The following is a 27,520-nucleotide window of genomic DNA, read 5'->3' as shown; positions in this document are numbered from 1 at the left end:
AGGGGCTTAGGCTGTGCTCACAGTCTGGGTAAAAGGCTCCCCTACCGGGGAAGTATACGTCAGGATACCTCTCCTGTTCTCTATCTCTCTAAAATGTTATCATGGCTGATGGCACAAAAAACCCTCACCTCTCCACTGCAATAGACAACTAATGGTTTTCCATCTGGTGTAAATGTGATGCCATGCATTACCCAGGAAGTTACTGCAAATTGGAAGTAACTGTTAAGTGACCCACTAACATTGTTAGAGGTTTTGAAACATTTTACAACAAACATTTGTGGTGATTATTTTCATGTACATGCATGTGAAAATAACCACACTCACCATCTAGGTTTGTTCTATCACCCTCACCTTCACCCTACAACATCACTTAGGTCTGACTAAATATTGTGGCACTGTGTTCTGGAGTGTTACCCAGCGGCCGTAGAAGTAGCAAAGCCAGAGCATGCTGGGTACACAGATGGGGGAAGACAGACGAGACTAGGGGGCGAGGGAGGGGGTGCTCCAGCGTTGGTGAGGTGGGGTGGAGGGCGATATCAGGCAACAAGCCGCTGCAGCTGGGCCAAGAATAAGATGATGCAGTCATACGCAGATGACAACTGATGTCTGACAGCAGATGTTTCTAACCATCTCCTCATTAAACCCATTACACTCATACCTGTATACAGGTTCAAAATGGAGATTGGACATTGATCATGCAAATCATCCAAATCATGCAGATTTGGACATTGATAAGCGCCTAAATTGGAAATCAGTGGCTGTACAGTAACATGCTATACATGACATCAGAGCTAAGGGTCTCCGCTACACAGCTCTGTATGGGTTTTGAGTGACAGCCGTTCTTGTTGCACTCGGTGCTCATATTCAGAAGTTGCCCCCATCCCGCCCACCAATTAGGCAACTTTAGCAAATTGTTTGTTGTCTGAGAGGGACATGCTGTCAATAACGAGGATTTAATGTATTTTGAAAGATGAGATAAACCAAAACACCCGTGAGTCCAAATGTGCACTTCACATTTCCATCTTAAAACCTGTAATATACAGTGTCAACATTTATGATCATTATGTTTGATGTAGAGCTACAAGATGATATGGGGTTATACCCTGGGTTGTCCTGAACAGAATGAGCCTGTTTGTTGTATTGTGTAGAATGTGTATCTGCTTCTCTGAATTGCCTTGTGAAAGCCTAACTCTGCAAGAACGTATTTTATCATTTATACTGAACAAAAATATAAACACAACATGCAACAATTTCAACGATTGTACTGAGGTGCAGGTAAAATAAGGAAATCAGTCAATATAAATTAATTAGGCCCTAATCTATGGATTTCACATGACTGGGCAGGGGCGCAGCCATGGTTGGGCCTGGTAGGGCATAGGCTCACCCACTGGGGAGCCAGGCAAAATTATTTTTTCCCCCACAAAAGGGCTTTATTACAGACAGAAATCCTCCTCAGTTTCTTCAGCTGTCTAGGTGGCTAGTCTCAGACGATCCAGCAGGTGAAGAAGCCGGAAGTGCAAGTCCTGGGCTGGCGTGGTTACACGTGGTCTGCGGTTGTGAGGCCAGTTGGACGTACTGCCAAAATCTCTATAACGACGTTGGAGGTGGCTTATGGTAGACAAATTAACATTCAATTATCTGGCAACAGCTCTGGTGGACATTCCTGCTGTCAGCATGCAAATTGCACACTCCCTCAAAACTTGAGGCATTGTGTTGTGACAAAACTGCACATTTTAAAAGTGGTCTTTTATTGTCCCCAGCACAAGGTACACCTGTGTAATGATCATGCTGTTTAATCAGATTCTTGATATGCCACACCTGTCAAGTGGATGGATTATCTTGGCAAAGGAGAAATACTCACTAACAGGGATGTAAACACATTTGAGAGAAATAAGATTTCTGTGCATATTTAACATTTCTGGGATCTGTTATTTCAGCTCATGAAACATGGGAGCAGCACTTTACATGTAGCATTTATATTTGTGTTCAGTATAGCTAGTCATGTTGGCAATGGAACAACCTTTCAAATTATGTCTACTTGACCCAGATTGCGATTTATAACGGACCGTTTTTGGATTGTATAAACAACAATAATTGTGTAAAAGCGGGGATGTGGGGATGTGTTCCAAAGAAAACTACAAACGTGCTTCTCTAGAGTTCCTCAACGGCACAGCTAGGAGAGATAAAAAAAGCACCTTATAGTTGAAGACTGAGTCATAAAAGTGCATTGAAATTACCCAGGAATTGTGCACATTTTGGGGAGGCTTGTGGCCACATGGAAACACCAGTTAGACCTCACTCAATCCCTCGTGATTTTTTCTCTCTGATTTTGCACCTAGCCCAGATTTTCCCATAAATATTCTTATCATGTTACGGAATGTATCCAGAGTATTTTCACATTTCAATATCAACAAATGTGGCAGAAAGTATAGATAATGTAAAATGCACATAAAATCAACTGTGTAATCAGGTGAACCGCTGTCACGATTTTCTTTCTGGGAAGGAGATGCGGACCAAAACGCAGTGTGGTTATAGTTCATGGTTCTTTAATAAGAAAACTCAAACATGAACAAACTACAAAACAATAAACGTGAAAACCGTAACAGTACTAACTGGTGCATAAAACACAAAGACAGGAAACAACCACTCACAAAATACCCAAAGAATATGGCTGCCTAAATATGGCTCCCAATCAGAGACAACGATACACACCTGCCTCTGATTGAGAACCACTCTAGGCAAACCATAGACTTACCTAGACAACTACACTGAACACAACCCCATAAATCTAATAAACCCCTAGACAAGACGAAACACAATAAATCACCCATGTCACACCCTGGCCTAACCAAAATAATACAGAAAACACAGATAACTAAGGCCAGGGCGTGACAACTGCTGTGTCCTCACCTTTAGGGTGCATTTGTAAATTCACTCTGGAGTGCCAGAGAACACCCAGAGTGCGCTCTGGGTGTTGTAAATTCAGTGTTTCGCTCTTGGAGCGTTTCGTGTGCACACTGGACCCTCTGGCCGAGGAGTAGGGTTGATTGAAGTATTCTGACCTTACAATGACAGTCAAGCACCCAAGCTAACTGGCTAAAGTTATCTAGCTTGCTAGCTACTTCCAGACATAAATGATAGAACACCTCACTGACCATTTCACTGGCTGTTTAAATGTTATCCAGAGCGTTATCCAGACTAACTGTGCTGCTGGCAACAATTTAATTAAGCTTTTTTGCCGATGTTTACTGACACCGGCCATATTCAACGTGTGTTGAGTGTTGTAAAATTCATCAGTTATTCTGCGCTCTGGCACACTCAGACGTGAATGGTCTGAAATCGGAGTAGATAGCCAGGGTGAATTTACAAACGTGCCCTTAGTCTAATCACTTTCCCATATCCTGCAGTTGCCATGGCACCCTAAGCAGCAGCCTAAGCAGAGAGCTCCTATAAATATGTAGCTACATATTTAAATATTTTTAATCGTTTTTTTTTATCAGCTGTTTTGTATTTGATAACATTGAGTTTTCTGCATATGTCTGGTGGTTTTGACCCACAGATTTGCAGATGAACTGGAAGGTCAACACTTTTTGGCTTGTCTAGCTAGCTAGCTGGCTAATTGTTTTTACCCCTTTTTCTCCCCAATTCCGTGGTATCCAATTGAGGCGTTACAGCCTTGTCTCATCGCTGCAACTCCCGCACGGACTCGGGAGAGGCGAAGGGCAAACCCTTCCCTAACCCGGACATCGCTGGGCCAAATGTGCGTCGGACCCATGGGTCTCCCGGTTGCTGCCGACTGCAGCAGAGCCTGGACTCAAACCAGGATCTCTAGTGGCACAGCGATGCAGTGCCTTAGACCACTGTGCCTCTCGGGAGGCCTGTACCAGCCTTTTTGTTTCACCTGGCTGCAGGTTCCTGATCTTTTGAAAACATCAATTGAAGAGTCACCTGAAGCTTGAGATGAATGGAAGATGCAGCAAAGGAATGAGGTGCTGAGGCAGAGGGCTCGTAATGAGGTCAACTGGCTACAACAGTGTGTGGTGAGATTTCTGGAGCCCAGAGCTGCTGAGGCATCACCCAAGTGGGTGCCATAGATATAGACCAATTCCCACGAGTGTAAGGGGTTAAAGGTCAATTCTGTAACTTTCATTTCTAGTCAAATGTGCGGCCCCTTCACTTCTTTGTAAACCAAGTGTGTGGGTCTTAGTGAAGGCTTTTTGTTTTGATTCCTGGCTAATGTCTTTAAATATGTGTGTCCTTGAGTTACCACCTGGGAAATGAAATGAAACCACCTTTCAGTCTACATACTCGTTGGACACGAATCAGACTGAAAACTAAAACACTTACTGTTTTCTTCAGTGGTAAGGAATTGCTCTTCAGGACCTTTAACGATGTAATCAATAGTCAGCTAATAAACAGAGATTATATCGACACGGTTACTCTTAGAACAGAAATGCGGTTAGTTTGCTCGGCTTTCCAAATGCGACCAATGGAACACCCAATCACACTGTCATTATGGTCCACGGCTGTGACATACTTACAAAGACCAACCTTGTTTTCATTCATCAATATTGACTTTGATTTCTATTTTGTGCTTCAGTTCTGGAAATAGATTCAAGCAGTTGGTTTGTTTACCTTGTCAAGCTTGTTCTGATGAAGGAAATAAAATGTGCACACAGAACATTTCTTGCTTCAGAACTGTTCCCCCCCCCGCCACCCCCACAACTACTCATTCAAGTACTTTGCAAGCAATGGTGTATGGAATTTACACATCATGATAGACCAGAACTGCATTACATCACTAATCTACATCATGTCCATAAAGACCATGTACTGTATGACCCATGGTCTACTTCATAGTTTTACATTGCATGTTAAAAATCTGATTGGCCTATGCACAATGTGTGAAGTACATGAATAAGCATAATTTACCACACAGTTAGATTCAGGGCTGCAGAACAGGCCCATTATAGAGTTGCACAATAATAGCGTTTAACATGACTACCTCATCTCTGTACCCCACACATAAAGATAATTGTAAAGGTCCCTCAGCCGAGCAGGGAATTTCAAACACAGAATCAACCACAAAGACCAGGGAGGTTTTCCAATACCTTGCGAAGAAGGGCATCTATTGGTAGACAACCAGCCACTACAAAGATACAGGCATCCTTCCGAACAAAGTAGCCAGAGAGGAAGGAAACCATTCAGGGATTTCACCATGAGGCCAATGGTGACTTTAAAACAGTTACAGAATTTAATGGCTGTGACAGGAGAAAACTGAGGATGGATCAACAACATTGTAGTTACTTCACAATACTAGCCTAATTTACAGAGTGAAAAGGAAGGAAGGAAGCCTGTACAGAAAACAAATATACCAAAACATGCATCTTGTTTGCAACAAGGCACTAAAGTAATACTGACAAAAATGTATGCTTGTAATTGTTAAGGACTGGGGAGATTTTCAGGATTTAAAAAAAAAAAAAAAAATGAAGCTAAGCGCAGGCAAAATCATAGGAGGGAAACCTGGTTAAGCCTGCTTTCCACCAGACACTGGGAGTTGAATGTACCTTTCAGAAGGGCAAGAACTTAAAACAAAAGGACAAATATACACTGGAGTTGCTTTCCAAGATGTCATTGAATGTTCCTGAGGGGCGGAGTTAGAGTTTTCACTTAAATCTACTTGAGAATCTATGGCAAGACCCGAAAATGGTTGTCTAGCAATGATCAACAACCAATTTGACACAGCTTGAAAAATGTAAGGGCAGATGTTGCACAATCCAGGGGTGGAAAGCTCTTAGAGACTTACCCAGAAAGACTCACAGCTGTAACCGCTGCCAAAGTTGCTTCTAAAAAAATATTGACTCGTGTGAATACTTATGTAAATGAGATATTCTGTATTTCATTTTCAATAAAATGTACAAACATTTCTAAAAACGTGTTTTCAAATGTGTCATTATGGGGCAGTGCGTGTAGATGGGTGAGAAAAAAAATCCATGTAATCCAATTTGAATTCAGGCTGTAACAACAAAAATGTGGAATACATCAAGGGGTATGAATAATTATGTATGAATAAAGGCACTGTATCTGATAGAATGACCCAACTGCTTGTAAACAGAGGAAACCCTGCTGTTGCCAAATCATCCAATGGCCATGAAGAAGAAAAAAAACAATAGCACAGTTAAAAATGTTCATTATATCAACCAATAAAGTGAGTTGAACCCCATATGCTTCTGTAAAAGACATGCTGGAAAAGCATTTCCCAGGCTGGAGGGTTAGTGGCTTGGATGGGCCAGGGATACACGTGGCTCTCATATCTGTCTGGAGGAGAGAGATGCATTATGGGGGTTAGAATTTTTTTTTTTTTTTAAGGAACTCAGTCTGGCTTTCAACTTACTCCTGAAAGTTGAAATAGTAAAATGCACAAGGTGCAATTTTGAAAATGGGCAGTGCATCAGCAGTTTCTCTTGTCGTGTCAGTCAATGCAGACCTTAGAGAGCTATTTGTAACTTGTCATGAATGCCCAGACCAAATCAAATAAAAGTAACAAGTAATTAAAGAGCAGCAGTAAAATAATAATAGCGAGTCTATATAGAGGGGGGGTCCCGGTACAGAGTCAATGTGCGGGGGCACCGGTTAGTTGAGGTAACATGTACATGTAGGTAGGTGTTCAGGAGTCTTATTGCTTGGGGGTAGAAGCTGTTTAGAAGCCTCTTGAACCTACACGTGGCGCTCCGGTACCGCTTGCCGTGAGTTAGCAGAGAGAACAGTCTATTACTAGGGTGGCTAGAGTCTTTGACAAGTTTTAAGGCCTCCCTCTATAGCAGGCGGTATCAGAGGTCCTGGATGGCAGGAAGCTTGGCCCCAGTGATGTACTGGACCGTTTGCACTACCCTCTGTAGTGCCTTGCAGACAGAAGCTGAGCAGTTGCCATACCAGGCAGTGATGCAACCAGTCAGGTTGCTCTCGATGGCGCAGCTGTAGAACCTTTTGAGGATCTGAGGACCCATGCCAAATCTTTTCAGTCTCCTGAGGGGGAATACATTTTGTTGTGCTCTCTTCACGACTGGACCATGACAGTTTGTTGGTGAGGTGGACACCAAGGAACTTGAAGCTCTCAACCTGCTCCACTGCAGCCCTGTCGATGAGAATGGGGGCGTGCTCGTTCCTCTTTTTCCTGTAGACCACAACCATCTCGTTTGTCTTGATCACGTTGAGGGAGAGGTTGTTGTCCTGGCATGACATGGCCAGGTCTCTGAACTCCTCCCTATAGGCTGTCTCGACGCGGTCTGTGATCAGGCCTACCACTGTTGTCATCGGCGAACTTAATGATGGTGTTGGAGTCGTGCCTGGCCGTGCAGTCATGAGTGAACAGGGAGTACAGGAGGGGACTGACCATGCACCCCTGAGGGGCCCCTTTGTTGAGGATCAGCGTGGTGAATGTGTTGTTACCTACCCTTACCACCTGGGGCGGCTCATCAGGAAGTCCAGGATCCAGTTGTAGAGGGAGGTGTTTAGTCCCATGGTCCTTAGCTTATTGATGAGCATTGAGGGCACTATGGTGTTGAACGCTGAGCTGTAGTGAATGAATAGCATTCTCACATAGGTGCTCCTTTCATCCTGGTGGAAAAGGCAGTGTGGAGTGCAATAGAGATTGCATCATCTGTGGATATGTTGGGGCGGTATGCAATTTGAAGTGGGTCTAGGGTTTCTGGGATAATGGTGTTGATGTGAGACATGACCAGCCTTTCAAAGCACTTCATGACTACAGACGTGAGCGCTACGGGTCAGTAGTCATTTAGGCAGGTTACCTTGGTGTTCTTCGGCACAGGCACTATGGTGGTCAGCTTAAAACATTACATTACAGACTCGGACAGGGAGACGTTGAAAATGTCATAGAAGACACTTGCCAGTTGGTCAGCACATGCCCGCAGTACACGTCCTGGTAATCAGTCTGGCACTGCGACCTTGTGAATGTTGACCTCTTCAAAAGCTCTGACTCACATCGGCTGCAGAGAGCGTGATCACACAGTCTTAGAGATTCTGGGTTTGAGTCCAGGCTCTGTCGCAGCTGGCCACGACCGGGAGACGCATGGGGCGGCGCACAATTGGCCCAGCATCGTCCGTGTTAGGGAAGGTTTGTCCAGCTTGGATATCCTTGTCCCATCGCGCACTAGCGACTCCAGTGGCGGGCTGGGAGCAGTGCACACTGACACGGTCGCCAGGTGTACAGTGTTTTCTCCGACACATTGGTGCGGCTGGCTTCCGGATTAAGTGGGAATTGTGTCAAGAAGCAGTGCAGCTTGGTTGGGTTTCGAAGGACGCACGGCTCTCAACCCTAGCCTCTCCAGAGTCCGTATGGGAGTTGCTGCGATGAGACAAGACTAACTAACAATTGGGGAGAAAAAGGGGTAAAAGAAAATATTTTTTTTTAAAGACCCCCTTTCATACTCAATGTCATCGAGATACGTCAAGTTCTTGTAGGCCTATTTGGCAGGGAAACTGTGAAGCCAGCTATATAGACTGTTTGAGTCTCATTAAATCATGCATTGCTTTTCTTTATATGTCCTAAAATGAATGTGTTCATATGGGCAGAATATTATTTATAGGTTATAGCATACCGAATTGTTATCAGTTATGAAAATAAATAATTTAATGGGGGGAAAAATTGATCTGGTAAAAGGCAGACATTTCAATTAAAAAGACTGGATGGATGGCTTCAATAGTCCAGCAATCAAATTGCAAGTCATTCATATGCTAATAATCCAAATATTCTGCTTAAAAGGACATTTCACTGCTACCTTCCACATTCATTATTCTCAGAGGAGCAGAACAATCAATGGAACCCAAATGTGTCCTTTCTGTGTGTAGAAAAAATATGCTGCTGGCACATGAAGGCTACACCTACAAACGGGAACGACGGGACACAAATAAGTCCTCCTGGAAGTGCACCGAATATGATGCTTCGAATGCAGAGGTCGCATAACCCTCTCTGATGGGGTTATCTCCAAGTTATCTGGAGAACGCAGCCATAACCCGGACAATGCTCGGATTCAGATCCAAAAAGGTGATGAATGGCCTGAAGGAGAGAAGCCTGCAGACCTAGGATGAAAACAGACCAATTTTCAGCCATTTTCCTGTTGTTTTTTTTAATGGTAAGGTATGCGTTCTCTTTCTACTAAATGTATTGATACGTCATTGTATTTAAACTTCAAAGTACTTAGGAGTGAGTGGTCTGCACACAGGCAGCTTGAGATAATTTGATTGACAGTTCTGGTTGCCTAGTGATGGACTTCAGCCCCACTTGAGAAGCAGCATTCCTTTACAGACAAGTTAAATGCCCATTCAGTGGCGGTTCCAAACTCTCCAGAGAAGGTTTCATGGGGGAATTTAAAAAAGGCACAGTGTACCGTTTCAGACAAACAAACATGCTGTAGCCGATGTGCTTTCAAGGCACCACACTTTATATACCCAGATGAACAACTTTTATTTTAGGCCATGACCATATTTGTAGTCATACATGATTTAATGAAAAGCAGTCAAAGTACCCATTTAATAAGACTCATGAACACAATGGTGCAATAGTTAACATACAGAAACACTGTTTCACATTCTTTAATAACAGACTCAAACACAATCATTCAATAACATTCGGCTTCACAGCTTCCCTGGGAAAAGCGATGTATTGTAGCCTCACGCGGATCAAAGAGTAGCGGAGAAGAGGCTTGCTTCTGCTGCACGGTTCGTGGTCAAATATTACGCGTTGTGGTGGTGCTTTGCTCACACACCCCCTGTGGCTCTCATGAAACAAAAAATGACTGTCAGAGCCGAGCGCTGAGAGCCGCTCCCCCTCTCTTTCTCTTGCTCTCACACACACTGACGCACATAATCCCTTTATTACAAATTCCCTACTCAGCAGCAATCTGGAAACATCAAACTAGATTTTAAGAGTCTCTCACTAACCCAATTCCAACCTCCTAAACCCCCTCTCTCCCCCTTCCTTCCCTCCCTCCCTCCCTCCTTGGCCAGGCCTGAGGCTCCTTACCCACTCTCCCAGGCCCTGTAAGACAACCATCAAAGCTGTGGTTTTGGAGGGCTGGCAGGTCCGTTGGTCCCACGGGTCTCTCTCTCTCACACACACACACGCACGGAAGCACACACAATAAAGGCAGTTAAAGACAGGGCAGGGCATGGCAGGCTGAGGCTCTGGAAGGCTACAGTACAGTAAGGGGGTGGAGGTGGTGTGTATGTATAATATAGCTGTTTCAGTATACATACCCATGAATAATGGTTCCTGTCAGTGAGAGATTGTGTGTGGATGTTCCTCCAAAAGCTCAGCCAGTAACCCAATCACCAGCCTGAATAAACCTTATGGAGGTACTACAAGTCCCTATCACATGAGGTGGAAAAGGATCAAAACTTCCTTCCAATCCCGCACACCCACACATACCATCCTAGGAACAGATACTCCCCCTGGCTTTCCCGTGAAGTTGTGACATTGGCCTGGATAACTCAGTAACTCAGAGTCATTCCTCGTGACAGTTAGGCCCTGTTGTGACTAACCATCTCTCTCATCGACTTGTAGTGTTGGGGTTAACGTGGAGGGAGGCAGCTAGAAGGTAGAGTGAGGGATGTGATGAGTCATCACAGTGACGCATGACGATGACAGAGGGTTACGCCATTAAGTAGACTAACTCAGTCAGTCTCTACATTTTGACAAAGTTATAGGGTTTAAGTCCATGATGGGATTTGATATACATGCACGCACACACCCACACACACAAAGACGAGCTCATTTGGTCAGCCAAAGATGATATCTTCTGACATGATCTCAGTACAAGTGATTGATCCAGCCAGGGTGACTGATATTGTCCCTCTGATACAAGTAGAACAGGAGCCAGCCCAGGTCCACTCATACACTGTGACTCTATCCAGGGTTGCCATGTCCATTCTAACACAGTGCTGACAGCAGGCTTTACTGCTAACCTCTGCTGGTGGATGGGCTACAGATAACAGAGTTTATTTATTTAACTAGGCAAGTCAGTTAAGAACAAATTCTTATTTTCAATGACGGCCTAGGAACAGTGGGTTAACTGCCTGTTCAGGGGCAGAACGACAGATTTGTACCTTGTCAGCTCGGGGATTTGGAACTTGCAGCCTTCCGGTTACTAGTCCAACGCTCTAACCACTAGGCTACCCTGCCGCCCCGTGGGGGGATACAGGGAGAGAGAGGGGGTAGGGGGAAGAGAGATACAGAGAGAGAGGGGGTAGGGGAAGAGAGATACAGAGAGAGAGGGGGTAGGACGAAGAGAGAGGGGGGGTAGGGAGAAGAGAGATACAGAGAGAGAGGGGGGTAGGGAGAAGAGAGATACAGAGAGAGAGGGGTAGGGGAAGAGAGATACAGAGAGAGAGGGGGTAGGGGAAGAGAGATACAGAGAGAGAGGGGGTAGGGGGAAGAGAGATACAGAGAGAGAGGGGGTAGGGGAAGAGAGAGAGGGGGGTAGGGAGAAGAGAGATACAGAGAGAGAGGGGGTAGGGAGAAGAGAGATACAGAGAGAGAGGGGGTAGGGAGAAGAGAGATACAGAGAGAGAGGGGTAGGGAGAAGAGAGATACAGAGAGAGAGAGGGGGTAGGGGGAAGAGAGATACAGAGAGAGAGGGGTAGGGGAAAGAGAGATACAGAGAGAGAGGGGTAGGGGAAAGAGAGATACAGAGAGAGAGGGGTAGGGGAAGAGAGATACAGAGAGAGGGGGGTAGGGGGAAGAGAGATACAGAGAGAGAGGGGGTAGGGGGAAGAGAGAGAGAGGGTAGGGAGAAGAGAGATACAGAGAGAGAGGGGGTAGGGAGAAGAGAGATACAGAGAGAGAGGGGGTAGGGAGAAGAGAGATACAGAGAGAGAGGGGGTAGGGAGAAGAGAGATACAGAGAGAGAGGGGGGGGTAGGGGAAAGAGAGATACAGAGAGAGAGGGGTAGGGAAAGAGAGATACAGAGAGAGAGGGGGTAGGGGAAAGAGAGATACAGAGAGAGAGGGGTAGGGGAAAGAGAGATACAGAGAGAGAGGGGTAGGGGAAAGAGAGATACAGAGAGAGAGGGGTAGGGGAAGAGAGATACAGAGAGAGAGGGGGAGGGGGAAGAGAGATACAGAGAGAGAGGGGTAGGGGGAAGAGAGATACAGAGAGAGAGGGGTAGGGGGAAGAGAGATACAGAGAGAGGGGGTAGGGGAAGAGAGATACAGAGAGAGAGGGGGTAGGGAGAAGAGAGATACAGAGAGAGGGGGTAGGGAGAAGGAGATACAGAGAGAGGGGGGGAGAAGAGAGATACAGAGAGAGGGGGGGTAGGGAGAAGAGAGATACAGAGAGAGGGGGGGTAGGGAGAAGAGAGATACAGAGAGAGGGGGGTAGGGAGAAGAGAGATACAGAGAGAGGGGGGTGTAGGGAGAAGAGAGATACAGAGAGAGGGGGGTGTAGGGAAAAGAGAGATACAGAGAGAGAGGGGGTAGGGGGAAGAGAGATACAGAGAGAGAGGGGTAGGGGGAAGAGAGATACAGAGAGAGAGGGGTAGGGGGAAGAGAGATACAGAGAGAGAGGGGGGGGGGGAAGAGAGATACAGAGAGAGGGGGGTAGGGAGAAGAGAGATACAGAGAGAGGGGGGTAGGGAGAAGAGAGATACAGAGAGAGGGGGGTAGGGAGAAGAGAGATACAGAGAGAGAGGGGGGTAGGGAAAAGAGAGATACAGAGAGAGGGGGGGTAGGGAGAAGAGAGATACAGAGAGAGGGGGGGTAGGGAGAAGAGAGATGAAGAGAGATACAGAGAGGGGGGGGAGGGAGAAGAGAGATACAGAGAGAGAGAGGGGGGTAGGGAGAAGAGAGATACAGAGAGAGAGGGGGTAGGGGGAAGAGAGATACAGAGAGAGAGGGGGTAGGGGAAGAGAGATACAGAGAGAGAGGGGTAGGGGAAGAGAGATACAGAGAGAGGGGGGTAGGGAGAAGAGATACAGAGAGAGAGGGGTAGGGATAAGAGAGATACAGAGAGAGGGGGTAGGGAGAAGAGAGATACAGAGAGAGAGAGGGGTTAGGGAGAAGAGAGATACAGAGAGAGAGAGAGGGGGTAGGGAGAAGAGAGATACAGAGAGAGAGGGGGTAGGGGGAAGAGAGATACAGAGAGAGAGAGATCTTCTCAACCACTAGGCCTATATCCCCTGCACACTACAGCAAATACAGTAGTATGTATGTGGACACCCCTTCAAGTAAGTGGATTCGGCTATTTCAGCCACATCCGTTGCTGACAGGTGTATACAATCGAGCACACAGCTATACAATCTCCATAGCCAAACACGGGCAGTAGAATGGCCCATACTGAAGATGTCAGTGACTTTCAACATGACATCGTCATAGGATGCCACCTTTCCAATAAGTCAGTTCGTCAAATTTCTGCACTACTATAGCTGCTCCGGTCAACTATAAGTGCTGTTATTGTGAAGTGGAAACGCCTAGGATCAACAACGACTCAGTCGCGAAGTAGTAGGCCACACAAGCTCAAAGAGCTCACGTAGCACGCAAAAATCATCTACCCTGGGTTGCAACACTCACTACCAAGTTCCAAACTGCCTCTGGAAGCAACGTCAGCACAAGGACTGTTCATCGGGAGCTTCATGAAATGGGTTTCCATAGCCGATCACCAATGAGCAAAGCTCGCCGACATCGGACACTGGAGCAGTGGGAACGCATTCCGGAGTAATGAATCACGCTTCACCATCTGGCAGTCCGATGGATGAATCTGGGTTTAGCGGATGCCAGGATAACGCGTCCTGCCCGGGGCTGTTTTTGCATGGTTCAGGCTAAGCCCCTAAGTTCCAGTGAACGGAAATCTTAACACTACAGCCTACAATGACATTCTGTGCCTCCAACTTTGTGGCAAACGTTTGGGGAAGGGCCTTTCCTGTTTTATCATGACAACGCCTACAGAAATGGTTTGTTGAATTCGGTGGGAAGAATGTGACTGGCCTGCACAGAGCCCTGACCTCAACCCCATCGAACAGCTTTGGGATGAATTAGGACGCAGACTGCGAGCCAGGCCTAATCGTCCAACATCAGTGCCCGATCTCACTAATGCTTGTGGCTGAATTGAAGCGAGTCCCCGCAGCAATGTTCCAACATCTAGTGGAAAGCTTCCCAGAAAAGGGAAGGCTGTTATAGCAGTAAAAGGGGGGCCCAACTTATATTAATGCCCATGATTTTGTGATGTACTTCTTCCAGTGGAACAGATATGACTCAGGCGAACAACATCTTTCTCTCATTACTGGGCGATTCAGTTTCAGCAGTATGACAGAGGAGGAAACGGGGGAAAGTAGTTGGAAAAGAGAAGTGTCTCTTACCTTCACAGATCCGGTCTAGTCGTTGGCGTTTCACTTTGTGTTTGTCAGGCAGAGCCATGCTGGCACTCCTCTCCTCCTGTTCTCCTCTGTTCCCTTCTCCTGCTGTCAGCCAATCCTCAGGAAGCTAGCACTCTACCCAGAATTGCCCACGAGTCATGCCGCCACACCACACACACACCTGCAAAACACCCAGAGGAAAAAGTGATAAGGTTACACACACACACACACACACTAACCTAACGTAGCAGGCATAAGAGAAACGCCTGCGCAGAGTTCCCACATGCGGTTTTCAGCAGAAAAGGAAGCTAGGTTGAAAATAGCTATATCCCTAAAACCAAGAACATCCGGTTGTTGGCAACTCCGCAAAGGCTACAAAACACACCAATCATCATCAGATCAAAATACATTCCAACATGCGGACACTAAATGGGGAAAAATAAATTAAAACACAGAAGGAAAAGTTGCTATTCATTTATTTGCATTTTCACCTTCAAAATTAAGGAACCACAGCCCATATTAAATTGTTGTGATAAAAGGGAATGTTCTCTTTATTGTAAAAATATTGGATTTTTTCCCATTAGAAATATTCCAAATGATAGTACCCTGCAATGACATATGGTGACCAGTAGAGGGAGAGCTATCTCAGAGAGCTGTGCAAAAATCTCACCTTCCCAGCCAGATGCCAAAAGCAACAAAAAAAAAAAAAAAAACATGCATACACACCAATTATCTCTCATTGGTCAGATATTTCCCAATTCAGAGATACTGCAGAATCCCCTTTAAACCCTGAGGCTGAACACAGCCCCCCCCCCACCGTACACACAAAGATACAGACATGCAAACATGTGCTCTCACCCACTTAGAAGCACTTCCCATAAGGGCATTCAGTCACACTGTGTGAAATGTGGGTCAGCTATAGTCAGTAGACATGGGTACTGTCTTCGCGAAATATAGAGGAAGGAAGAGAGATCGTGGCCAAGTGAGAAAGATGTGCTAAACCTAAACTTTGAAAAGCTAAATGAAACAAGGAAGAAGAAATGAGGAGTGAAGAGCAAATAACAGCATCAGTCAGCCAGGTATGTGACGTGTAAAGTTCATCCATCTCTCTACAGTGATTAGGTTTGACATTTAAACCCTGCGTGCACACACACACACACACACACACACACTCCTCCACACTTGTCTCACTCCCACCACTTCACGACCTTTCTCTTCCCTTTACCCTAATTACGGTCTCATTAAATCACTCCATATCGTCATCTCTAAATCGCCCAGCTCATCTCCTTCACATCTAAAGTGTTGTCTAGGATAATAACCTTCAACCATGTGTCCTAACTGACCAGTGGTTTTGTGTTGAGGTATTGTGTGTGTTATATCTGGGGTCTCCCAGAGAAGCCATAGTGAAGAATTGGTGTCTAGTGCTGACAGGTCAAGCTTTCATGGCTTCCCTTACAAAAACAGTTTAGCTTAAAAAGTTGACAATGGAACAAATTCTGCTCTGTTTTCCATCTCCCTGTCATCTAGTAAATCTTTCTGCAGTTGGTCAAAACAAGAAAAGAAGGAAGGAGTGAGAGAGAAACCTGAGAGAGAGAGAGAAAGAGAAAAACAGAGACAGAAAACCGAGCGAGAAAGAGAAGGAAGCCAAAAAGTGTAGTGCCATAGAGACTATAGTGTATCAGGTGGTGGTCCTGAGCCTTCCCTGGGGTCACAGCAGTGCATAGGAGGTGATGCTATACACACTATATTATATGGCGAATGGATGACAAATCATGACCCCTTTCACTGACATCATGTTACACCCACTCTACTGAAAAAGCTGAAATGTCAACTCCGTTGAGAAGGGTTAAGAGTCAACATCAACAACATTTGAGTGGAGAACTAACAAGGAGAGTGCAAGAGGCAACCGTCACTCAAGAGGCCCTTACAGGATATACTGCTGAGTTGTAACTACGTGAACTTAGGTAATGTAACTAAACAATTACAGAGGCTTGTTCTGACAGAAATACACAGGGGTGCAGCCCCCCCCAAAAAACCACTCCACAAATACACAAGTGTCCAAGCACACACACACAAGTCATACAGAAGTGTCCAAGCAAGCACATACAGTACACAAAAACGCATAGAGCCTCAGGAGTTGTCAGACTCCACAGCCAAGCGCTCAGCAACAATTTCCTGTGTGTGCTCACAGGAAGAGCTCCTTTAAAAAGACCTGAGAAAATGATTCAGGGACAACACTGGTTTCTGGCCCATAAAAATACACACACTTGGGTTTTCGTTAGGAAAATGTGGCACCGAACATTTAATAAATGTATTTGATTCATATTGCAACCTGATTAAGGTGTCCACCCACAGTGCTCAGAATGCCAGAAATCACATTCATGGTAATTCACCTTAACAGAGCATGCAACAGAGAGCGTCATTCTTACCGAATTCCGATGAGCAATTTGAAGATGTTAGAATACATAGGCGGCACGTCCATAAGGCTAGGGTGTTAAACTTTCCCTAAAGCAAATTGAATTGACAAAAGTAGAGAACATTATTAGCTTACTCATGTATATACAGAAATAAAATAATTAAAAATAGGCTACTACACCAGAAAGCATGAGTTGTAGATTGTAGATTGTTTTAAATCGCATAGAATACAGGCTGAAGGGCCCAAATTTGGTCCGAGTGCGCAGCAAATACCAAATATATAGTTGTTGAGTTGCGACTGTCGGTGAAAATCAGAGACCAAAGCCAGGCATATAGCAACATAAAAAATTTTAAAAAATCACGGAAAAACAGTTTGGAAAGTAAAATGACTATTGCTGTAAATGGAAGACAAAGACTCCAATCTGTTTTTAACTATCACATTTCTCAACTTAATTGAGCAAAAAGTATCTCAACACACTGCATTGAACAGTCTTTTTTTGCGAACAGTGATTGAGTTATATTATTAGCCTAAATGATGTAGTAAAACGTTCAGGTTTCAAACAATCAGCTATATGTTTTCAAAATGTCACGTGTGACGCGCTGAAGCCTGCCAAGTTGCCTATGCACTTAGCGAATGCGAAGCGCGTTTCAATGAACAATTTGTGAAAAAATATATGTTGTAAGGCCAAGTGCTTTTTAATCATGGCGATGTTATTTTTTTTTACACTAAATTGTCTTCAGAATTGCTATGCAATGACTTGGCTTATTAAAGCACATTTCACTCCAGCAGCAACAAACAGTTGTTTGATGGGCTGAAGGAGCATCCCTCGTGCTACATCGACTGATATTTCATATCAATGAACAGGCTAAAATGCATCATTTCGCAATGGGATTTTTTTTATTCTCTCGGACAATTGACCGGCAGCAATTTTATTTATCAGCGTATCATTTTTGGGGTGGAGGGACAAAACCCGGCAAAAATGCTGGTCCCGCGGTCTCTCACACACACTCATCACCTTGGTTGTTTCTGTTCTTTCAGCGGTCCCTAGTCCCTTTTAACTACCATACCAGTAACTACCTCTCTCAGTACCTCCATTAGAATGAGCCAAGAACAAAATGGCAGGGATAGAAAAACAACAAAGAACTGGGCAATAAGACAATACACACATATACCACATCATGTTGGAGTTACTAGAGGTGCAGTCATTTGTTTTGGCACCTTCACCATTAAAACATTTGACCGTGTCAGATCGCACACGTTGTCCTGGTTTGGCACCGTGGCTCTGCCAGTGTTTCCACACTTATTAGGAAGGAATGTACGGTTTCTTTAACCAGGGAGGTACAGAGCAGGTGGATGTAAGGTCATGTCAAAATCAACCACACAATGCACACGTTTACACAAACATGTCTGTCATCATAGGGGAAGTTGACGCAAAAGCATAAAACGGATGTAAGGATATAACATGGATGGGGAGGTCCTAAGCAGTGGTGCAATGTCTCTCACATACAGGTCCGTACATTTTGGAACCCTTAATAAATATGAGCAAAAAATGTATAAAATAAACCAAACAAATACTGAGCTATATTGTATGCTCCCCCCAAAAAAAAATATATATATTATACTTACTAATACAATTGCTCAGAGAAAGAGAGAGAAACAAATCTAAAAATGGTAAGGGGCAAAATTATTGGGACCCCTGTTGTCAATACTAGTGCACCCCCCCCCTTGTGACAATGACACAGATTTTTTCTAAAATGTTATATGAGATGGGACAACATGTTCAGATAAATCTTAGACCATTCCTTCATACAGAATCTTTCCAGATCCTTAATATCATTTGTCTGCTCTTATGGACAGCACTCTTCACTTCAAGCCACAGGTTTTCAAATGGGGTTCAAGTCCAGAGACAGATGTTGATTTTTGTGCTCAATTAACCATTTCTTTGTGGATGTTGATGTGTGCGTGGATCATTGTCTTGCTGGAAGAGCCACTTGCAGCAAGCATTTTTTTTGTTGGCTAAAATGTCCTGGTACTTGGTAAAGTTAATTTTTATTTATTTATTTATTTTATTTCACCTTTATTTAACCAGGTAGGCAAGTTGAGAACAAGTTCATTTACAATTGTGACCTGGCCAAGATAAAGCAAAGCAGTTCGACACATACAACGACACAGAGTTACACATGGAGTAAAACAAACATACAGTCAATAATACAGTATAAACAAGTCTATATACGATGTGAGCAAATGAGGTGAGATAAGGGAGGTAAAGGCAAAAAAAAGGCCATGGTGGCAAAGTAAATACAATATAGCAAGTAAAACACTGGAATGGTAGATTTGCAGTGGAAGAATGTGCAAAGTAGAAATAAAAATAATGGGGTGCAAAAGGAGCAAAATAAATAAATAAATACAGTACGGAAAGAGGTAGTTGTTTGGGCTAAATTATAGGTGGGCTATGTACAGGTGCAGTAATCTGTGAGCTGCTCTGACAGTTGGTGCTTAAAGCTAGTGAGGGAGATAAGTGTTTCCCGTTTCAGAGATTTCTGTAGTTAATTCCAGTCATTGGCAGCAGAGAACTGGAAGGAGAGGCGGCCAAAGAAATAATTGGTTTTGGGGGTGACCAGAGAGATATACCTGCTGGAGCGCATGCTACAGGTGGGTGATGCTATGGTGACCAGCGAGCTGAGATAAGGGGGGACTTTACCTATCAGGGTCTTGTAGATGACATGGAGCCAGTGGGTTTGGCGACGAGAATGAAGTGAGGGCCAGCCAACGAGAGCGTACAGGTCGCAATGGTGGGTAGTATATGAGGCTTTGGTGACAAAACGGATGGCACTGTGATAGACTACATCCAATTTGTTGAGTAGGTTATTGGAGGCTACTTTGTAAATGACATCGCCGAAGTCGAGGATTGGTAGGATGGTCAGTTTTACAAGTGTATGTTTGGCAGCATGAGTGAAGGATGCTTTGTTGCGAAATAGGAAGCCAATTCTAGATTTAACTTTGGATTGGAGATGTTTGATGTGGGTCTGGAAGGAGAGTTTACGGTCTAACCAGACACCTAGGTATTTGTAGTTGTCCACGTATTTTAAGTCAGAGCCGTCCAGAGTAGTGATGTTAGACAGGCGGGTAGGTGCAGGCAGCGATCGGTTGAAGAGCATGCATTTAGTTTTACTTGTATTTAAGAGCAATTGGAGGCCACGGAGGGGAGTTGTATGGCATTGAAGCTTGCCTGGAGGGTTGTTAACACAGTGTCCAAAGAAGGGCCAGAAGTATACAGAATAGTGTCGTCTGCGTAGAGGTGGATCAGAGACTCACCAGCAGCAAGAGCTGATGATGCCATTGACCTTAACAAGGGCCCCTGGACCAGTTGAATCTTTAACATTAAAGATCCACCCCCACATTTTACCTTCGGTATGAGGTACTTTTCTGCATATGTTTCTGTTTTTCAACGCCAAACCCACCACTGGTGTGCATGGCCACAGTGCTCTATTTTCATGTCGCCTGACCATAGCACCAATTCCAATCTGAGTACCAATGCCATTTATCAAACTCCAGGCAGCTCTATGGTCCGACATGTTCTCCAATCTCACAAAACACTTTCCAAAAAGTCTGTGTCATTATCCTCACAAGAGGTGTGTGCCGGAATATTGAAATGGGGCCAATAGATTTGACAACTATTGTTATTGCTTGTTAAACAAAATCTCTTTCTCTGAGAAATTATATTAATAGAAAATAATAGAATGTCACAATTATTTTAAACATGCAATATAGATCTGTATTTGTATTATTTATTCTATACATCATTTTTTGCTGCTCTGTATATCAAGGGTGCCAATAATTAAGGACCTGGCTGTACGTACGTGCCAATAATTAAGGACCTGGCTGTACGTACGTACGTGCCAATAATTAAGGACCTGGCTGTACGTACGTACGTACGTGTGCCAATAATTAAGGACCTGGCTGTACATACATACGTACGTGCCAATAATTAAGGACCTGGCTGTACATACATACACATACACACAGTGGGGAGAACAAGTATTTGATACACTGTTGATTTTGCAGGTTTTTCTACTTACAAAGCATGTAGACGTCTGTAATTTCTATCATAGGTACACTTCAACTGTGAGAGGCGGAATCTAAAACAAAAATCCAGAAAATCACATTGTATGATTTTTAAGTAATTAATTAGCATTTTATTGCATGACATAAGTATTTGATCACCTTCCAACCAGTAAGAACTCCGGCTCTCACAGACCTGTTAGTTTTTCTTTAAGAAGCCCTCCTGTTCTCCACTCATTACCTGTATTAACTGCACCTGTTTGAACTCGTTACTTGTATAAAAGCCACCTGTCCACACACTCAATCAAACAGACTCCAACCTCTCCACAATGGCCAAGACCAGAGAGCTGTGTAAGGACATCAGGGATAAAATTGTAGACCTGCACAAGGCTGGGATGGGCTACAGGACAATAGGCAAGCAGCTTGGTGAGAAGGCAACAACTGTTGGCGCAATTATTAGAAAATGGATGAAGTTCAAGATGGTCAATCACCCTCGGTCTGGGGCTCCATGCAAGATCTCACCTCGTGGGGCATCAATGATCATGAGGAAGGTGAGGGATCAGCCCAGAACTACACAGTAGGACCTGGTCAATGACCTGAAGAGAGCTGGGACCACAGTCTCAAAGAAAACAATTAGTAACACACTACGCAGTCATGGATTAAAATCCCGCAGCGCACGCAAGGTCCCCCTGCTCAAGCCAGCGCATGTCCAGGCCCGTCTGAAGTTTGCCAATGACATTCTGGATGATCCAGGGGGGGGAATGGGAGAAGGTCATGTGGTCTGATGAGACAGAAATCTAACTTTTTGGTCTAAACTCCACCTGCCGTGTTTGGAGGAAGAAGGATGAGTAGAATGGAGGTGGAAACATCATTCTTTGGGGATGGTTTTCTGCAAAGGAGACAGGACGACTGTATCGTATTGAGGGGAGGATGGATGGGGCCATGTATCGCGAGATCTTGGCCAACAACCTCCTTCCCTCAGTAAGAGCATTGAAGATGCGTCATGGCTGGGTCTTCCAGCATGACAACGACCTGAAACACACAGCCAGGGCAACTAAGGAGTGGCTCCGTAAGAAGCATCTCAAGGTCCTGGAGTGGCCTAGTCAGTCTCCAGACCTGAACCCAATAGAAAATCTTTGGAGGGAGCTGAAAGTCCGTATTGCCCAGCGACAGCCCTGAAACCTGAAGGATCTGGAGAAGGTCTGTATGGAGGTGTGGGCCAAAATCCCTGCTGCAGTGTGTGCAAACCTGGTCAAGAACTACAGGAAACGTATGATCTCTGTAATTGCAAACAGAGGTTTCGGTACCAAATATTAAGTTCTGCTTTTCTGATGTATCAAATATTTATGTCATGCAATAAAATGCAAATTATTTACTTAAAAATCATACAATGTGATTTTCTGGATTTTTGTTTTAGATTCCGCCTCTCACAGTTTAAGTGTACCTATGATAGAAATTACAGACCTTTACATGCTTTGTAAGTAGGAAAACCTGCAAAATCGGCAGTGTATCAAATACTTGTTCTCCCCTCTGTACATACATGCATACGGCGTGTGTAGTATTGCAGCTGCGTCATTGTGAGCAATACAAACAGCTGTTAACTTTAAAAGATCCACAATCATAATTAGTAGGTAGGTCACCAGAACTAATAGAGCAACATTTATATTCACTTTCATTCTGATTTTGTTTTTACAGAGAACGTGTTTAACAGGGAGACACCAACTCTGGGAGAAACATTTCAAATCTCTCATTTCATGTTGGTATCAAAAAGGTGATGTCAAGTTTTCCTCAAACTACTACACACTATAACATAAAATGTTGCATGTCTGATCTCTGCCTCTCTTTTTTACACACACACTCTTTCTCTTTATGAGAGACTTAAGATGAAAGCTATCTGCCCAATGTCAGGGGAGACGAGGCACAGAAAGAAGTCTTTGTGAATATCAACAAAAAAAAACGGTTGAGAAGGAGAGAGAAAAAAACCTGTGAAAGCTAGACTACCCAGGAGGCCTAGTCCGTGTGGGCGATATTACAGGCTCAACACAGCACCAGGCTCAGAGAGCGAGAGAATAGAGCGAGCGAGAGCGCTCGCGAGGGAACAAGAGAGAGGGAGTAGATTGAGGGGAGGGTAGAATCTCGTGGGACTAGTTCTCCATAAGAAACGTCTAGAATGTCTGTGGGTTTTGACTAAGTCAGTGAACACGTCAGGGGGGAGTTGAAGGATGAAATAAACTACTATAACTAACTTTGTAGTGCCGCTCATGACCGAAAAGACCAATCCTTTTCTGCCTTGATATATCTGCCTAGTTAGTGGCGAGTATATTCCTGAAAGTGCAAGAAGGCAGGAAAAGCAAAAATAGTAGAGAGAAAAGAAAAATGCAGTTAAGTTTTCTATCTGGTCTCATTAAATGGTGGCAGTTGAGGCTCTGAGGGCCACATAAAGCTGTCATTCAGACCAGTGATTTAAACCTCGCTCTCCTGCCTCCTATCCCGACTAATACAGCCTCCAATTACTGCTCTACACGGTTGCTCTCTTTATCACCCTCAATCTCCCTCTTCTCCTTGTCCTGTCATCATCTGGCCACATCCCTCTTTCATTTCCTTTTTGTATTCCTCCCTTCTTTAATCCCCTTGTTCTTTTTATCTTTCCTTTTCTGAAATTCACTCATTTCATTATTTCTCTTGGTTTAACAGAGTGCTTTCTCGCCATCTCTCCCTCCCTGTCTCGCCAACCTCACGAGTCTAATGTAATGGGACTGCAGCATACAAACTGCTGACTCGGGCTAATGCGCAATTTTCTAATAATGCCTATTGGTTTAAGTCACACAGGAAATACATAAAGGCGGCATTATTTTGCACAGCCTGTTAGGCCAAAAAAAGTCACTTGAGGCATTAGATGCGCATGTTTTTCCTCAGTGCAGCTGATAAAATAAAATAAAACACCCTCTTGAGAAAAATTACATTTCCACATGCCTGGACTTTTCAGCCAACGCAAAGTGGGAATGTTATATGCTAACTAGGGGTATTCACAATTGGTTCTATTCAGAAACCTGACAGAGGGGTGATGTATGGCTTTTACATCTTTAACTGATAACAAAAGTCAAGCAGACAGCCTTCATGGAGCCCTCAACATGGACAGAGATGATGGAGCTGACAAAAGAATTACACACCTAATAAGTAAGGGTTGATCAGCATCATGAATTTGTGCTTGTAGGAGAGGCTGTGCTGACATGTAGGAAAGGCTGTGCTGACATGTAGGAAAGGCTGTGATGTAGGAAAGGCTGTGCTGTGCTGACATGTAGGAAAGGCTGTGCTAACATGTAGGAAAGGCTGTGCTGTTGATGACATGTAGGAAAGGCTGTGCTGTGCTGACATGTAGGAAAGGCTGTGCTGTGCTGACATGTAGGAAAGGCTGTGCTGACATGTAGGAAAGGCTGTGCTGTGCTGACATGTAGGAAAGGCTGTGCTGACATGTAGGAAAAGCTGCGCTGACATGTAGGAAAAGCTGTGCTGTTGATGACTTTATTACAGTTAAACCTTTTCGGGCAATTTTCCTCTAGAATATTTTCCTTGCATAGAAAACCAAGTTCTCCTCCCTGCACAGTGCACACTGTGCTGCTCAAAATGAAATTGTATTAGTCGCATGCACATATTTAGCAGATGTTATTGCGGGTGTAGCGAAATGCTTGTAGAGAGGAGTATCAGGGGGCTAAAGTCTACAGCCCAGCACATTAATGGAGGTTAACGGTGCCTGGTTAAAGCCTGAGTAGAGGAGATATTCAAGTTCAAATCTCTTAAGTCACCAGGGGATATGAGGAGAAGTGCAATTCTTAGAAGCCTTAGTAGAATCCTTAGTATAATGGCAGTTGACTCGACCCAAGGGGCCTGTTTACGCCAAATGTTAGGCCAGACGAGGAGTGAACTGTTCGCTACCGACCTAGATTAAAAACAACCAACCAGACATTGCCATGACAACTCTCCACACTCTGATTTCCTGTTTTCTTTGTGTGAGATTACTCTGTGAGAATGGCTGCTGGCACAGACACACACATGCAGATAGACAGACGTGTCAGCTGGGCTGGGTTCTGGGGATAAGGTAGGTTTAGCTCCAGGGAGGAAGGGGAGAGTCTGACAAAAACAGAGGTGTTAAGGCTGGGCAGGGGAACTCTACGAGGAGGCGGTGCTGGTGGAAGAAAATCAGCGTACCATGAAGCTGAATCAGCTGTATTCACTTACAGTATGACCAGCACTGTTTTGTTTCTCCCGAATCAAGCTCTCCTCTTGATTCAGAGTATAAAGGCTTTGTTTCAGCTACACCTGTAGGCGAGTGCTCATATTTGTCTTTTTTCCTGTATGTTGTGTGTGTGCACGCATGTGTCTTCCTCCTGGCCAGTTGGCAGATTAGCAGAGCACAGTGACCTCCCTCCAATAGCGTGCATTTGCGCAACTGTGTGTGTGTATTATAGTGGAGTGTCAAGGCACAATGCCCTCTCAGTGTGAGCTGATTAATGAACCCTTGTGGATGGTGTATGTTATGTAGCAGGTTAATTAAACTGGAATGCTTCCCTGACCAGCAACAGAGGATGAATTCAACAGATACCACAGAAAATACCAGAGAATACCACATAGAACGCCTGGGAAGGACAAGGTGAACTTAATTTCTTTTTTTTTTATAATCTGTCGTTCTGCCCCTGAACAAGGCAGTTAACCCACTGGTCCTAGGCCGTCACTGAAAATAAGAATTTGTTCTTAACTGACTTGCCTAGTTAAATAAAAAAAGTCAAATTAAACTTCAACCACCTGCAAACAAACAGAGATAAAGAGCAACAGAGAGAAAGTAGAGAAACAGACAAAAGAGCAACCAAGAACACATAATTGGGAAAATCTTAAGTCAGGGGTCAAGGAGGGGACAGATAACAAAGAGAAAAACACCTTGCCTTAATTCCAAGAAAGAGTGAGAATTATAAAGACAGACAAAGTTGAACAGGTAAGATGGAGAGAGGAAAATAAAAATACATAATCGATTCAAATAAGAGTAAGTAGTATTTCTTCAGTCTCCATTTCCAATGAGATCTGCTATGTTTCTCTTCCTTTGTCCCAGCAAAGTGGCACTGCTCCTTACCTTATGATAGTACTCCTGCACTAACAGCACTATAGAAATCCTTTCCCAATCAGAAAGTGTTTTTGACTATGATTTACAACCAGGCGAAAGACACTAAGAACCTTGTGCTTCTAAGCTAATGACTGTAACAATGTAATTTACATTATTGGCCATGTTACAATGGCTGAGGTACTGCCTTCAAGCAGGCGACAAACTCAGTTACCATACTTTGTAACTGTCAGTAGGGATAGGGGTCAGTAATATTATGTACACTACCATTCAAAAGTTTGGGTCACTTAGAAATGTCCTTGTTTTTGAAAGAAAAGCAGACGCCTCAAGTCCTCAACTGGCAGCTTCATTAAATACTAACTGAAAAACAACAGTCTCAACGTCACAAGTGAAGACGCGACTCCGGGATGCTGGCTTCTAGGTAGAGTTCCTCTGTCCAGTGTCTGTGTTCTTTTTCCCATCTTAATCTTTTATTTTATTGGCCAGTCTGAGATATGGCATTTTCTTTGCAACTCTGCCTAGAAGCCCAGCATCCCATAGTCGCATCTTCACTGTGGACGATGAGAATGGTGTTTTGCGGGTACTATTTAATAAAGCTGCCAGTTGAGGACTGGTGAGGCATCTGTTTCTCAAACTACACACTAATGTACTTGTCCTCTTGCTCAGTTGTGCATCAGGGCCTTCCACTCCTCTTTCTATTCTGGTTAGAGCCAGTTTGAGCTGTTCTGTGAAGGGAGTACTACACAGCGTTGTATGAGATCTTCAGTTACTTCGAGTTTCAGAAGAAAGATATTTGTTTCTGGCCATTTTGAGCCTGTAATCGAACCCAAAAATGCTGATGCTCCAGATACTCAACTAGCCTAAAGAAGGCCAGTTTTTATTGCTTCTTTAAATCAGTACAACAGTATTCAGCTGTGCTAACATAATCGCAAAAGAGTTTTATAATGATCAATTAGCATTTTCAAATGATAAACTTGGATTAGCTAACACAACGTGCCATTGGAACACAGGAGTGATGATGGTTGCTGATAATGGGCCTCTGTACGCCTATGTAGATATTCCATTGAAAAACAGCCGTTTCCAGCTCCAATAGTCCTTTACAACATTAACAATGTCTATACTGTATTTCTGATTAATTTGATGTTATTTTAATGGACATTTGTTTTGTTGCTTTTCTTTCAAAAACAAGGACATTTCTAAGTGACCCCAAACAGTTTAACCTCTTTCAGCTAGGGGCACTATTTTTATGTTTGGAAAAATAACGTTCCCAATGTAAACAGCCTATTTCTCAGGCCCATATGCTAGAATATGCATAGAATTGACAGATTAGGATAGAAAACACTCTAAAGTTTCCCAAACTGTCCAAATATTGTCTGTGAGTATAACAGATCTGATATTGCAGGCAAAACCTGAGGAAAATCAAACCAGGAAATGGCTTCTATTTCGAAAGCTCCATGTTCCATAGCCTGTCTTTGCTCCATTTAAAGGGATATCAACCAGATTCCTTTTCCTATCGCTTCCTCAAGGTGTCAACAGTCTTTAGACATAGTTTCAGGCTTTTATTTT

General features: G+C 44.0%; 1 protein-coding gene across 3 annotated transcripts in view; it reads right to left on the bottom strand.

Moving 5' to 3' along the window:
* Window positions 1-27,520, bottom strand: part of ctbp2a (C-terminal binding protein 2a) — a 136,949-nt gene that overhangs the window by 58,631 nt on the left and 50,798 nt on the right. For 2 of the 3 annotated variants that reach the window (XM_042324212.1, XM_024427589.2), the window contains exons 1-2: window positions 16,796-16,813; window positions 14,370-14,547 (exon numbers count right to left, since the gene is read on the bottom strand). Coding sequence is in view for 2 of the 3 variants with exons in the window: in XM_024427589.2 (XP_024283357.1) it covers window positions 14,370-14,427 (58 nt within the window). In the remaining variant the exon portion in view is untranslated. Of the gene's footprint in view, window positions 1-14,369; window positions 14,548-16,795; window positions 16,814-27,520 lie in introns of those variants that run through there. The other variant, XM_024427580.2, reaches the window with a different exon arrangement.

Source organism: Oncorhynchus tshawytscha, linkage group LG01, assembly GCF_018296145.1.
Source record: "Oncorhynchus tshawytscha isolate Ot180627B linkage group LG01, Otsh_v2.0, whole genome shotgun sequence".
NCBI classification, from domain to species: domain Eukaryota; kingdom Metazoa; phylum Chordata; class Actinopteri; order Salmoniformes; family Salmonidae; genus Oncorhynchus; species Oncorhynchus tshawytscha.
The sequence above is the reverse complement of the archived record's forward strand: the minus strand, read 5'-3'. Positions and strand labels throughout refer to the sequence as shown.